At 37.6% G+C, this 15,787-nt stretch overlaps 2 protein-coding genes across 2 annotated transcripts in view; both read right to left on the reverse strand.

The window, feature by feature from the left end:
- The window catches only part of LOC138026495 (monocarboxylate transporter 2-like), a 7,662-nt gene extending 3,529 nt beyond the window's left edge, over positions 1–4,133 (reverse strand). Inside the window, exons 1-2 of the mRNA XM_068873875.1 lie at positions 3,674–4,133; positions 138–721 (exon numbers count right to left, since the gene is read on the reverse strand). Coding sequence (XP_068729976.1) covers positions 138–721; positions 3,674–3,845 — 756 coding nt within the window. The 5' untranslated portion in view covers positions 3,846–4,133. The remainder of the gene's footprint in view (positions 1–137; positions 722–3,673) is intronic.
- A 1,255-nt stretch (positions 4,134–5,388) lies between these two features.
- On the reverse strand, positions 5,389–15,681 carry LOC138026500 (uncharacterized). The gene is made up of 7 exons (XM_068873880.1): positions 15,533–15,681; positions 13,252–13,405; positions 12,501–12,708; positions 11,854–12,027; positions 10,506–10,627; positions 9,905–9,995; positions 5,389–9,113 (listed from the first exon to the last, which is right to left on the reverse strand). The coding sequence occupies exons 2-5, from the start codon at positions 13,362–13,364 to the stop codon at positions 10,574–10,576; spliced, it is 549 nt and encodes a 182-aa protein (XP_068729981.1). The 5' UTR covers positions 13,365–13,405; positions 15,533–15,681; the 3' UTR covers positions 5,389–9,113; positions 9,905–9,995; positions 10,506–10,573.
- Between the last annotated feature and the right edge of the window lie 106 nt (positions 15,682–15,787).

A 15,787-nucleotide genomic window follows, 5' to 3' on the forward strand; every position in this document is an offset into this window, starting at 1 on the left:
TCTAGTGAAAGAAAAAATGTTGACACTGGTCAACCTGACGGCCACACAATCCCAACATGTTGCGCTCAACAATGTTTGTTGTGCCGATACGTTTTTGTGCAGCTTGGAGAACCCTGCAGAATAACAAAGCTACTCACCAAATGCACGTACGGTATGATTCGATAAAAATTCACAATGACAGACATCACTATCAACATCAGAAATTTAGGGTTCTTCCAAACAGAAAAATCCCAGCATAATTTTTTGGAGTTGTCCAAGTCTTGAGTTGAAGAAGAAGAAGAAAAAGACCTCGTGGCTTGAGTGTGGCCTTTATGAAAGCAACCAGTAAAAGATGCAAGGACCAAAACGCCTGCCATTATAAGGAATGTATTTCTCCAGTCAAACGCATTTACTAAAGCTTGTAATGTGGGACCAAGAATCATTGTTCCAAGTCCTTGACCTGCAGTGACAATCCCCAGGGCAACCGATCGCCTTCTGGTGAAGTGTTGCGTGACAGTCAAGGGTGCGGCAATGTAAACAAATGAGAAGCCTACTCCGAAGGGGACACTGAAGGCAATGGTGAGGACCAACACACCTGGAGCGAGAGAACCAAGTGCAAGACCAGCTGCACAGGAAAGGCATCCCAGAATTATGGCGACACGGCATCCGAAACGGTTTACAAATACACCCATAAGAGGACCCAAGGACATAGCTACTGCCACGGTTATGGAACTCACCCAGGCTATTGGCAACAAAAAGGAAAAACACTTGAAGTTAAAATAGCCCCCACATGTAATTGGAGACGTTAATAACCCCCCCCCCCCCCCCCCCCCACACACACACACACACACACACCCCGAGTATATATTGGCCATCTTAAGACAACTCTTTTTCTTTCCATGGGATTAGGAATTTGCTAAACGTTCTAGCCCATGAAATGACGATTGTCCCGAATTGTTCATTTGCTTTGAATTCACTATTCCCGTGAATTTAGAAGATTGTGTTCTAGGACTTGTGGTAGTAGAGAAAATAGGGAAATAAAAAAATCATGTCCTTGGATTGCATTTGAACGCGGAGTTTCGACTTAAGTTTATAGACCGTATTCATAAATGGCGGTCAAGAAATTATTCTTTTGTGTTTTGTGCTTATCATAATCACTAGCCTCGCTTTGGAAAAAAATTCTTTTCAATTTTGCTCGTGTTTATGAGGCTAGTTAGGATGATTAGCATAAAGACAGAAGAATAATTACTTAGCCGCCATTTATGAATACGGTCTATAGGAACCGCTTCTTTCCGCTTTACCACTAAAGAGATCAAGACACCGCGTTTCTCAAAAAAAAAAGAAAGAAAAATAGTTACTTAAGTCTACCATAGAATATCGCTGCTGAAGAGTAATTAGGTGTAAGCTAGATTAACTAATAATTTAGGCCAATGCTTTGATTTTAAAATGTTCAGCATTGTCGTGAAGTTTGGAGACCGACCGTTTGTCGTGTTTAATGTTATTTGTTGGTGAGTGATAATACAGCATTATCTAATAGTGTTTAAAATCTTGTTCATGAGCAGCTAGCTATTCAAGGCTACCAATGGTCTAATAGACATTGACAGTGACATTCTACCGATTCCTCGGAAGACCACTAGAGTAACAAGGTCCAAGGTCATGCATAACAATGACATTACCACTTATACTACAAAGAAATGCAGAACTGTAACCTATTAACGCTCTTTCTTCATCCGCACCAGCAGGATTTGGAACTCTCTACCTTCTTCTATTTGAGTCAACTCCCTTTTGCTGAAGTCCTTCAAAGTCAAACTTTTTCAATTTTACATGAACGCTCTCCTGAATCTGTACGATCCTGTCATTCCTCGAACCTGGAAATCTGTCTGCCTGAAGTGCAACATGGCTCTACCACTTACATTATATTTTTCAATTTTTGTTTGGGACTACAGTAAATGGTTTCGCTGTTGTGGCCTCCCTGTCCATACTTGCTTTCTTTTTCTGTTTATACAATATGGGCGAAGGTAAATAAAACAAAACAGCGTTAACCATGAACATTCCCAGCCGAGTCATATGGCCACACACTTGGGTTATTTTTTCAAACAAATGTGACCATTTCCCACAATCCAAGCTTTCAGTCTTCTAAATTCACGATGATAGTGGATTCAAAGCAAATTAACAAATCAGGATAATCGCGAATTCAAGGGCGAGAACTGGTTGGAATTTTACGGTCTTTTTGGTCAATTTGCATGGAAACAAAAGAATACTAAAATGGCGGCCATTATTTCTGTGATTTTTTAAAGGTGGCTCTAAATCCGCTTGACAGAATTTTTTAAGAGTTTCATCGTGGTCTTCTAATCACTTTTCAGCAATAAAAAAGACGGGTCACCGAGTTCGTTTTTGAGATATGAGCAACTAAATCCAAAATACAGGGTGTTTCGGCTAGGCTTTTTCGTTGCCAATATAACTTATTACATCACAACAATGATTACATGTTGTTTGGAAATAATGGGTGTTTTATATGGTACCATAACATTTCGGTTACGTGATAAAATGTTGTAGCATCATTCGATCTAAAGAGAGAGTCTTCCAAGTGTTGAAACCCTTTCGAGCCTCCCTTATAGTGCGACGCACCTCACCGTGGGCAACTAATAAAGTTTTTTACAAATTGCTCGCCAATCAAGAGGTGTGAATTTGATTGACAGCACGACTCCTTGCAAAGTTCGCACAGTTGTAAGTTGGACACCGTTGCATGGGTGGTTGAGTTGACGTATTTACACGTATTGTCAAATGTGAAAGTTTGTTGGGTGGCCACGGTAAGGCGCGTTGCACTGTAAGTCTAAGCGCCCATTTCAAATAGCGCTGATAAACAGTTTTTAAGTTTGAACACCCATTTTAAAGCGGCTAGCTTTCAATAACTGTGTGACTCCCATGTTGTCTCGCATGACTCGCAGCCATGGATCACATGACTCGCATGGCTCGCTGACTCGCACATTGTCCTCACTCAAATGAATCATATATATACAAAGAAATCCAGTTAGCTTTGGAATAACAGAGCATGGAAAAATAAAAAGAAAGCATAAACGAAACCGAAAAAAGCAATAATTGCTTCGTACTCAAGATGCGTGATTCGGCGATGAATGTACATGATAGATCTTCTAAGAAATAGACAACAATCCAACTTTTAAACCATCTTTATCACTTTTTTTTATATCTTAAAAGCTTAATTGACTTTGCAAAATGATACGATTCTTATGAAAATCGCTGAATGATAGCCGATTGCCGAAATTATTTGCTAAACAAAGTTTAGGCAAAGACCACGGCAACGTAAATGAAAAACGTCACTCCAAAATACACCTTGGCCCTGTCGCAAGTATTTCGCGATTATTCCGTCTTGTTCACCCCGTACAATCCTGTGATCCTGTGAGTGGATGAGAAGGAACGGCTTTAAAGGAAAAACAGAAAATTGTTTACATGCGCAGGTTGTCGTGAAAACCTAAAATTTGGTGATTTCAAGTTGTCTTTTCGTGGAATACGGCAAAGAAATGAACGGAAATTCGTGCTGCACTTGCATCACGAATATTTTTTTTCCTTTTTTAACCAATAATATTCTTGCCGTGGCCATCATATTTGCTTAAACTCCTTATTAATGGCCATTACGTTGTTTATTTCTTTTGATGGACAAGTATATTTATCCCACCTGTCCTTTCTCGGCTTTCGCCAAAATCTTCCATGAGAACTGGGAAAAGTACGCCCAAAGAGAAAATTAATCCAGCAGTGAGAATCATGCATAAGGTTGCACATAAACAAAGAAACCACGACCAAATGCTGTCTTGCTTTAGAGAAGCAACTTTGCCACTAGAGACAGCCATAGGAAACTCAGGATAGGAGACTCAGGAAGTTCTCTATCGATCCGACGAAAACTGATCATTTGCAGAGACCGAACAAACTTTCTTGCATCACGAAATCAAACTGGTCTCCTTCGCAGTCGTTTTTTGCGGTGTCACGATGCGTGATATCGTAAAAAACGGCTGTGAGGAGACTAGGTCTTGAAGTATCAAATACTCTTTTTCTTTGACCATCTCAGTTTTGTTAGCTCACAAACAGCGGTGGCAAACATCAGATAAAAACGCACCATTTAAAATAATATTACTATCCTTTACTTCTGCATACATCTTCAGACGTGACGGTTAATACACAATTGGAGTTTAAATATACAGGATCACTAAGATGGTGTTTACATGACAAAACTCGCACCGGCGCGAGTTTCTCACCGGGGTGCACGTGACTTCTTGATTTCGTACTGCGTTTACAGGATGACTTGGTGAATTCGTATCGTGTTCACATGAAGGGACACCACATATCGATAAAAGACGGGTGTGAGTCCAAATTACAAATATGGCGTCTATCAGGAAAAGTACGCATGCGCTACCCGTTCCAGCCCACCGGGAGGCGGATTTCACACCGGAACGAGTGGTCGTTTCTCGTTTACACGGTACCGTTGCGAGATTTCGCGCCGGAACCAAATTTTCGCTCCAGTACAGCAACCGGGTTGAGCTTGCGCTGGTGTGAGTCGCCCAAGCATGACTTTTTGTGGTGATATCATGTAAAAAAATACAGAGCTGCGAAAGGTATCATTCATGTAAACACCTCCTATTAACAATTGTAACAATAGAGGTGACAAAAACTAACAGAGAGACAGCTTTTCGCTGCGGACATATTCATTTAAGGTCGGCTTTAAATCTTTGATCAACAGTGTCTCCTTCATTTTACAGTGAGTGTCGAATCGCCATGTGGCCACTTAGCTGTGGCCAAATGGCTAAGATTGTATATAGAGCTGCCTGTTGGGACTGCAATGATTTTTGCATCGGATAAAGTAAAAGACGATTGCCTGCCAGAAAAACTGAGCATTTTAAAGCATTAATTAATGGTCATCATTCGTCGGCTCTTGCGGACCATGTTACATCAACTGGTCATAGTTTAAAATGGGATCATTTTGAAATGTTAGCAAAAGGGCGAACCGACACTTACTGCTTGAACGGGATTCAGAGACAGCAGGTCAATCGTTTACTGATTTGCTTTCACCGAGGTGAACGGTTGACTTGTCGTTCTTGACGCCTGTCTAAATTCGTTGGGGGGGGGAGGGGGAGGGGGGGGGGGTAAAAGGTGCGCACCGAGGGCCACAAGTTCATCAGTAACTTAAATAAATTTATCCGTGTGGCCATCGCCGGAGTTTGAGCTTGACAGGGTGGGAATTGAACCCAGTTCCCACGGCCTGCTCCCGTCTGACCTTGTGGCTCAGTCGGTAGAGCGGCGGAGATCTGGCTCGGGGGTCGTTGGTTCAATTCCCACCCTGGTCAGAGTTTTTCTCTGTCCTTGTGTGGGCCCATTTCCATCAGTAGGGCTAACAACACGTAATTTTTTAAGTTGGCATTTTCTGAAGTAAGGCAATTTTGGTAAACTAAGTAATCTAAATTGGCGTTATTTGCCAATGTCAAGAACGTTGGCTGATATAAGCATCTTACTCTCAATTTTTAACCACGGTATGGGACACTTAACGATAAGGAAAACTTTATTCATGAAATCGTGGTTATCAATTTAACACCACGTGAATTGAAACCACTATCGAAAAGAAACTTCACAACTTTTTAAATTTCCACCAGCAGATCTATAGATATTGCTATGAACAGGTATGGATAAAATTATACCATACTTCTACTATTTACAACACCACTAACAGATGTATAGAATTTTCCATGAACAGGTCTGGATGATATATCAACCCATACTTTAAACTTTTTACCACATCACTAGCAGTTTTATAGAAATTTCCATGAACAGGTCTATATAAAATATGGTCCCATACTTCACCTTTTTACCACATCACTACCAGCTTTATGGAAATTTCCATAAACAGGTCTGGATAAAATATGACTCTAAACTTTAACTTTTTATCACATCACTACGAGATTTATAGAAATTTCCATGAACAGCTATGGATAAAAACATCCCATACTTTAACCATTTACAACATCACTAACAGATCTATGGAAATTTCCATGAACAGGTCTGGATAAGCACTAACAGCAATGTGGAAATTTCCATAAACAGGCCTGGATGAAATATGATCCCATATGTAAAATTTTTAACCACATCACTAGTAGATCTATGGAAATTTCCATGAACAGGTCTGGATAAAATATGATCCCATACTTTAGCTTTTTGCCACATCACAAACAGCTTTGTGGAAATTTCCGTAAACAGGCCTGGATAAAATGTGATCCCATATGTAAACTTTTAACCACATCACTAGCAGATCTATGGAAATTTGCATGAACAGGTCTAAATAAAATATGATCCCATACTTAAGCTGTTTGCCACATCACTAACAGGTTTATGGAAATTTCCATAAACAGGCCTGGATAAGATTTGATCCCATATTTAAACTTTTACCCACATCACTAGCAGATTTATGGAAATTTCCATGAACAAGCCTGGATAAAATATGATCCCATATTTTAACTTTTTGCCACATGACTAACAGATTTATGGAAATTTCCATAAACAGGCCTGGATAAAATATGATCCCATATGTAAACTTTTAACCACATCACTAGCAGATCTATTGAAATTTCCATGAACAGGTCTGGATAAAATATGATCCATACTTTAGCGTTTTGCCACATCACTAACAGCTTTATGGAAATTTCCATAAACAGGCATAGATAAGATATGATCCCATATTTAAACTTTTAACCACATCACTAGCAGATCTATGGGAATTTCCATGAACAGGTCTCGATAAAATATGATCCCATACTTAAGCTTTTTGCCACATCACAAACAGCTTTGTGGAAATTTCCATGAACAGGTCTGGATAAAATTTGATCCCATACTTTAGCTTTTTGCCACATGACTAACAGTTTTATGGAAATTTCCATGAACAGGTCTGAATAAAATATGATCCCATACTTTAGCTTTTTGCCACATGACTAACAGTTTTATGGAAATTTCCATGAACAGGTCTGGATAAAATATGATCCCATACTTTAGCTTTTTGCCACATGACTAACAGTTTTATGGAAATTTCCATGAACAGGTCTGGATAAAATATGATCCCATACTTAAGCTGTTTGCCACATCACTAACAGCTTTATGGAAATTTCCATAAACAGGCCTGGATAAGATATGATTCCATATTTAAACTTTTAACCACATCACTTGCAGATCTATGGAAATTTCCATGAACAGGTCTGGATAAAATATGATCCCATACTTAAGCTTTTTGCCACATCACAAACAGCTTTGTGGAAATTTCCATAAACAGGCCTGGATAAGATTTTATCCCATATTTAAACTTTTAACCACATCACTAGCAGACCTATGGAAATTTCCATGAACAGGTCTGGATAAAATATGATCCATACTTAGCTTTTTGCCACATCACTAACACCTTTATGGAAATTTCCATAAACAGGCCTGGACAAGAATTTATCCCATATTTAAACTTTTAACCACATCACTAGCAGATCTATGGAAATTTCCATAACCATGTCTCAATACAATATGATTCGATACTTAAGCTTTTTGCCACACCACAAACAGCTTTATGGAAGTTTCCATAAACAGGCCTGGATAAGATATGATCCCATATTATTTAAACTTTTAACCGAATCACTAGCAGATCTATGGAAATTTCCATAAACACGTCTCAATAAAATATGATCCCATACTTAAGCTTTTTGCCACACCACAAACAGCTTTATGGAAATTTCCATAAACAGGCCTGGATGAGATATATAAGATCCCATATTTAAACTTTTAAACACACCACTAGCAGATCTATGGAAATTTCCATGAACAGGCCTGGATAAAATATGATCCCATATTTTAACTTTTTGTCACATCACTAACAGTTTTATGGAAATTTCCATGAACAGGTCTGGATAAAATATGATCCCATACTTTAGCTTTTTGCCACATCGCTAACAGCTTTATGGAAATTTCCACAAACAGGCCTAGTTGAAATATGATCCCATACGTAAACTTTTTACCACATCACTAGCACATCTATGGAAACTTCCATGAATAGGTCTGGATAAAATATGATCCAGTAGTTAAGCTTTTTACCACATCAGTAACAGCTTCATGTGAATTTCCATGGACAGACCAGCTGGATAAAATTAATGATCGCATACTACTTTAGCTTCTTACTTCATCACTGGCAGATCTACAGAATTACCCTGTTGTTTAAGTGCCACAATAACTATGACCAAAAAATCACTTCCTTTTTTTCTTCAGATTTTGAAAGTGTGATTGCTCAACACTTGACTGGCAAAATGTTAAGGTCTGTTATCCAAAGGCTGTTTACTTTGAGTGAAGTTTTGGATTTCACAGTCTGCCATTACTCACGTTTCAAACTAAACGATTGGCTCTCTGAGGGTTCGATCTAGGGAAAAGTGATGTCATTTACTCACTAGCTTAAAATTTCAGGGTGTAAACAGAAAACATAAGTTTAAAAGTCTGAAAGCCTGAAACTCCTGTGCTGCATATATTAATTCAGCGGCATACACATGCATTGCATTCTTAAACTACATGTATTGAGTCTTTGACATCATTTTCTCCTCAATCTTGCCAGTTCCCTCAAGAAGTTAAAGTTAGTAATGGTGGACAATTAAACAAGAAAATTCCAGTTGAAATACAGTTTAACAGGTGTCTTTTTGAAATCAAGGCTTAAAACTTGGTTTTTGGTCACAGTAGCACTTTAAAGAACATGACCACATGAATAATCTGATCTACATCTAATTTTTTTGTAACTCCTTGTATCTTCTTCTCAAATACTGTGCTGCCTCTTTTTTCAGTTTCCCATTTTCATCAAAGTCAATATCAAAGTATATTACGCTTTCCTTTGGAATCTGGGTGGATGTCCAGCCATGCCAAGGCACCCATTTTGTCTTGTAGCCACCCTTTAGCCACTACACAGTAAAGGAGGTATTGTCAACCTGTTGTACTTCTGCTAGATGGGGAGGCTTGTAGTTTCCATCTAGGTTGACAGCAAACATGCTACCTGGTACTACTTCTTCATAACTATCCACCATCACTACATCTGGTTGTGGTCTTCTGTATACTCCACCATAAACCTAAATGCAAAAAAAGCAAAACGAAGAAATCACACAACAACTTTCTTATACCTCATTCACACCAACAAGACATGCTAAATTAACCTGGATTAAACAAACTGAAAATCAGTCATAGAAAAATGTAAGACCTCCTTTTACATGAGATTTGGGTGAGTTTGAATAAATGCTTTGACCTGTGCTAAATTTGTAGTTGACAGAAATCAGTATACATACATGATTTAAAAGAAAACACTTTGAAAGCATGTTTAACTAAACATCTTCAAAACAGTCATGGTTAAGGTTTGGTGTGAATGGGGCATTAATTTTAATCAAGCAATTGCATCTTTTTACACCTTATGGTTTACCTCTCGTACTGGGGCAACTTGATTTCTGACCATGTCATCGACATCTACTGGAACCCCCTCAGGTTTCTGTCCCAAAAATCCTAGGCCATTGTCACACGACTCAGGTAGTTTTTGTTTATCCCTCAAGTTTCCTTTCCTAGCAAGTATATCTTGCAATGGCCAACTTGCTGCCCTATCTTTCTGACTCCACTTTGCATTCTCAGCTGATGGGAGAGTACTCCACTCTGTTTTGTGGAACAGGGTGTCAGGCAAGTCCTCCCCCATTCTTTGCAACTCCAATAATAGAATATTTATGGTGAGATTTGAATCATAGGGATACTGGAATAGGTCAAAATAGCCCTTCGGTTGTCTGCCATGGTTTAACACACCAGTCAAGTGAGTTCTAAGCTTTCTTGCACTGGCATAGGCATGTGCTGTAACTATGAGGCGTGGAAGGAAAAGCTTTACCTGATCCATGCCATCTTGTGCAATACAAGCATACTCGTGTGGGTACTGTTTTGCCTTCTCCCTGTGGTGGTAGTACAGTTTCCTTTCTCTCCTGTGACAAAATAGATAGAAATACTTAGCTAAATTTATGAAATCATGTGAGGGATGCAAAAATAAGATAATCTAATTTTGGCATCCCTGTGGTGTGTGTTTTGCAAAGAATTGATTGACATAATTTTATACCCTTATAAGGGTATTATGCCAACCAATTCTTTGCAAAAAACACAACAAAGATCAGATATCTATGCAATTGGCTAAAGCAGTTCACATGAACATCAATAATTGACTGTTTGGATGACTGTACTACGACTACCTGTGAATATTAATATTTACCACCCATACATGTACATCTATCCAGCTGGCATGGTTTGAAAAGCATAGTTTATTCAGTCAGGAAAAAAAACAATTATCAACTGTTATCATTACAGGGTTTATGTACATACATGTATCTGTTGAAACACACTGTTACCCTTTGCATGCATTATGGATATCAATAGATATCAGTATCAAATATATTTTCTATAAGAGGTCACAAAATGCAATGACTGTTTGCATAACTTACATTTGCAGGTCATTGTGGAAATCAAACAGTTTGTCCAAGTACTTTCGCACATCCCTGTCTCTTGCTTTTCACTTTTCCTCACACAATATTGTGCAGTAATCACACCTGGTAAAACGGTTAACCTACAATAACAATAATAATTATTAAAATAAGGATATATCAGCAAATCCAAATTACCAAGAAACTGCTAACTCCATTTTGGAAAAAAAAGCATACATTGTAGTCTACATGTACATGTAAACAGCCGACTTAAGTTAATGGCTATTATCGATATCTATGTTGTCTTTCAACCTTAATTTTCATCTTAATTTTTGAACATCTTTCAACAAGTGGGATGTGTGGGGGAGACAACTAAGCCTACTGCATAGTGATGACCTTTCTTGTATTCTAGATCAGTGTTTGACACTAACACTTGCCTGATTGCTCAGGGCAAGCGAAATATATCCATGGGCGAGTAAAACAACTCTAAGACTCGTCAAAAAGGGCAATCAGAATTTTTGGTCAACTAATATTTTGCAGAAGGATTTGATTTGCAACTAAGAAAGTGACTAGTAATATGACATAGTCACCGCAAACATGATAAAAAATATATATATAATTAATAATAATTGTTGTTTCACATGGTTTCATAACATTGCTGTGACATGATAACAGCTAGTTTGTTGTGTCAATCTTTCTCATAACAAGGTCTCTTGATAGTGTTGAAACTGGTTTGAGCCACCTTAAAATTAATGTATGCTTGTCCAAGCAAAACTGTGAAAGCTACTTGAACACTGTGGACACAGCAGAAGTCCTGTTGGTCTGTCAAACCCATTTTACACACATTTTACTCCAAACTGACATTTATACAAGCCTCCTTTGAGTTTTAATGGGCAACAGGTCTTTAGAAGGCGGGCAACCGAAAAAAAAAAAAAAAAACCATGGGCAACCAAAAAAACAAAACTTTAACGGGTTGCCCAAAGGGCAGATTATTAAGAATGTTTACTTAGTGTTGAACATTGTAGATTGTGGATATATTTAACTTATATTTGAAATTTATTTCGTTAATTAATTCAAAAAATAATAATCCAGCTGTAATCCCTATACCACTAACATGAAAGTAAGATCAACAATAGTTCTGAAGTGAATTTAATAGGGAATAGAATTTAAATTTATATGCATCTCTCTCTCCTGTTTGAAATTGGTGAGAGTAAAAGTTGCCTAGCTTGTACTGCCAGTCCTTTAGCTTGATCCTTTTATAAGCATATAATGATTTGATTGCTACACTGTTTACATAACGTATTCTACAAGTCTTAAACTATGGAGTTCCAAATAAATAGAACGGAGCTCTAACATGACAATATCATACCTTGGGTATTTTAACGTGCGCAAACACATCGCTCAGGAGATGGCAGAAAGTGCTATAATGAACGACATCTTCATTGCCATCTTCCAAGTCTGCTTTCATATACCTGTACATTATGGTTTTGTCTAGATAGCTTGGAAGATGCAAGGCACCCGTGTCTGGCATTTTATCACCCACCTTAAAGTTAGAAATAATAGTTAAAAATAATATTTAATAACAACAAAACAATGACAAAATCAGTTAGCCTGAAAAATAGAGCTCTTTCATGGATTTTTAGTCATGCAAACAAACACTTATGAGAGGTTAACATAATGCCCACAGGCTGCATACAATCAACTGAATAACAGTAAATTACAAATGTAGCTACATGCATACACATATTATGGCAATGCTGCTAGGTTTGAATTCTTTAATGTCTTCAAACCAGATTAGCCCTTTTTTCTGGAAGCCTGGACATTCTTAATTATTTGACCTAAGTATAATTGATATGCAACTTGAAAGAAGGCTCATACAGTGTACCATACACTGTGGATGGAAATGATGAATGAAGAATTTGACCCCAACAGTCATACACAGTCAGACACAGTCATACAATGTACTTTTTCAGCAATTGGGAATTCTGGTTAATATAATTTTTTGGTAAGGGTTACCCTTTTAGTGAATGCTTCCATCCAAGTTTCAGCCATCAGCCTCTTGTGTGTTAGGTTCCTGCTCCGGGATTTCTGTGAAGTCCTAATTCCGTCAAGGAAGTTACGAAATGATTTGCTTAAAGCTTTAGCACTCAATCCAATTATCATATGATAAGCAGTGCTGCATACTCTGTATCCACTTAAATAATATGGGATGTGTTGGAGATCACTGAAATTCAAGGAACAATGATTGTATTGGAAAATGTTTGAATCTGAATTTTGTTCATAATTTGTAAAATACAATAACTACATGTATTAAATAGTTTACATGTTTAGTAAAAGCATATACATGAATGTAGTCAAGCTTACCTTTTGAACCTACATGTAGCCCAGTTATAATAATTTATTTTGTAATGTACTCAACTATAAAAAAAGTATATGCAGCAGTCATAGGAAACATGTTATATCAAGATCATACATGATTTGTATATAGAGGGTTTGGATCGACCAAGCAAAAATCACCTAAAATGGAATATTAATTACTCTGTGATTTGATTCAGTATTCTTGTCTATTAAATTTTAAAGTCAATCAGAAAGCAAACTTTAAGATAAACTTAAAAGCATAGCATTCTCAACATTCAATGCAAATTTGATCTGAGAACATGCAATTTAGTTTTGTTTTCTCTTGTCATGCATTCTTCTATATGAGACCACGCAGGACTGAGAGCTATGTATTTAAACTGTGTATACTGTAGGCAATATGAAAACACACCTTTCATTTGGCTTGGCATGCACCCACAAACAATCAAGTAATGTCTGCCTCTTTTGTAGTGAACAGGTACCCTGAACACTTTTCCTTATCATGCACACCTCTGCCAGATCCATGGCCTCCAGACATTTTTCAGTACAACATCCAGCATCTTTAACTACAATAAAACCAGACGAATACATGTAATTCCAATAAGGTTATTCAAAACTGGTTATCCACTGGAAGTTATTAAGTTTGCTTATGCAAAAATTAATGCTGCATTCACATACCGGTAGCTACTAAAACAAAGAATGACATACAATGATCTACAACGATCTACAATGAGCTACTGTAATGACCTACAATGATCTACAATGGCCTACAGTGATCTACAATGAGCTACAATGAGCTACAATGAGGTATATTATAAGCTAAAATTAGCTAAAGACCAACAATGAGCTACAACAAGAGCCCTACAATGGCATACAATGAGCTACAATGACCTAAAGTGATCTACAATAACCTACTGTCAGTGATCTACAATGACCCACAATGAGCTACAATGACCTACTTAAATGGCTTATAAGATTTCAAAGAGAAAGACAAAAGAGGATCAGGGTGAAGAATTTGGTGAGCGGAAAACATCCATTGTGCGTTATCACACAACGCTTTTAGTCCATTGCATGGCAGCCCAAATGACGACAGCAATTTATACGCACATGGCCTGAGAAACGACCGCCGGAAATACGTCTGCGTTCACAGTCTACCTTGAAGGCAGAAACAAACTGTGAAAAGACCCTTGCATGGTTTTCCTTTGTTTTAAAGCTTAAATGAAAATGTGCAAATATCAAGGCTTCGCTTGGCAACGATAAATTAAAAATCTTAATTAGAGCAGGAAAAAATGAAGAAAAGATTATAAATAAAATATATTATTCTTCCCATGATGTTTTCTTTAGTTCAGAGTGCACAATGAAAATTTTCAACTTGCTCAGCAACGAGGTTATGATTGGTTCAAAGCGCAGAGTGGAATGTTTTTAACCTTTCTACTGCAAACATGCTGCAGTGCCCTCAGAGCTGCAAATTACACGTACCTTTTATTTTAGCTCATTACAGGTCATTGTAGGTCATTGTAGGTCATTGTAGATCACTGTATGTCATTTTAGCTCTTTGTAGGTCATTGTAGACCACTGTAGGTCATTGTAGACCATTGTAGGTCATCGTAGTTGCTCATTGTAGGTCATTGTACATGTAGGTCATTCCTTGTTTTAGTAACTATGGCTGCATTCAACACCGATGGAATCTGTACATATCTTTTTACTGAAGAATTTCAAAAAACATATCATAATGGTGTTTGAGCTGTGAACTAAACAAAAACTCCAAAATACGGAGTTGATCTTCCCGACTATGTTTCGAAATTTGGATTGATGGAAGCCAAAACGCAGTTTGGGGCTTAGTGCTGTAAGGTTTAAGATTCCGCAGTAAGGGGGGGTGGCTCTTCACTACCAAACTGTTGCTACATTACAGGACGTTACAAGTCGATAATTTCGATAGTCGATAAAAGTCGATCGTTGTCGATCAAATTCGATACTAATCAATCGACAAATATCGGATGTCGATAAAAGTCGATCACACAATTTTTTGTGATTATCGACTTTGATCGACTTTGATCGATTTCAATCGACAAGTATCGGAAATACAAAAAAAAAAGGTTTATGGCGGGAGACGAGGCTACAGTTGCCAAGCACAGTTTAATGAAGCAGGATTGGCTATGCCAAGACTTTATTTTACCGATTTACATTTATTTATTGATTTACAGTTTTTTATTCAACTTTATTGCCATACTTTAAAGCTGTTTACATTTTCGTGGGCGATTGAAAAATGTGTCAGCATTTTTGTCGATAAAATCGATATTCAGTTGAAAATCTTGTGATTATCGACTTTTATCGACAAATTAAACTTGTCGATTGACAATTATCGACAAATATCGAGTATTATCGACTTATCGACTACGTTTTCGATGATCGACATCAAAGTTACGTCCTGTACATTATGAACCCCTTCAAATAGTCATTTCTCGGGTCCCTTTAACTCTACAGTTATCCTTTCTTATCAAGTGTGTTCTTTCTCTGGTTCGACTCACAACCTCATTTGGTAAATCACACCTAAAAACTCAGCTAGTTAACTATGATTGTTCTTATCAAATTTTTAACGCAACAGTACGTATGATTACATTCTAACACAAAATCTGTAGCATGGATTTTACAAGAAATTACCTCTCAAAAAACAACAAGCTGAAGTGACTTACTTTTATATCAGTTCCATTTTTTGTCCAAATAGAAATTCCATGTTACAGTTTACAAAAAATGATGGGACAGTTCCCATCTGATGAAAAAACCACCTCTTTCTTTTTCTGGGAGCTTTTACCTGTTTTTCACTGAAACACAGATCAGAGGACTGGGACTAGTTGCGCATGTGCCATCTGATTGAAGTGATGTCAGATTGCCATTGAAAAAGTTACTTCGCAACACTTTTGTAGGGCTCACGACCCTGATCTTCTTCG

The sequence above is a fragment of the Montipora capricornis genome, chromosome 12 (assembly GCF_036669925.1).
Source record: "Montipora capricornis isolate CH-2021 chromosome 12, ASM3666992v2, whole genome shotgun sequence".
NCBI classification, from domain to species: domain Eukaryota; kingdom Metazoa; phylum Cnidaria; class Anthozoa; order Scleractinia; family Acroporidae; genus Montipora; species Montipora capricornis.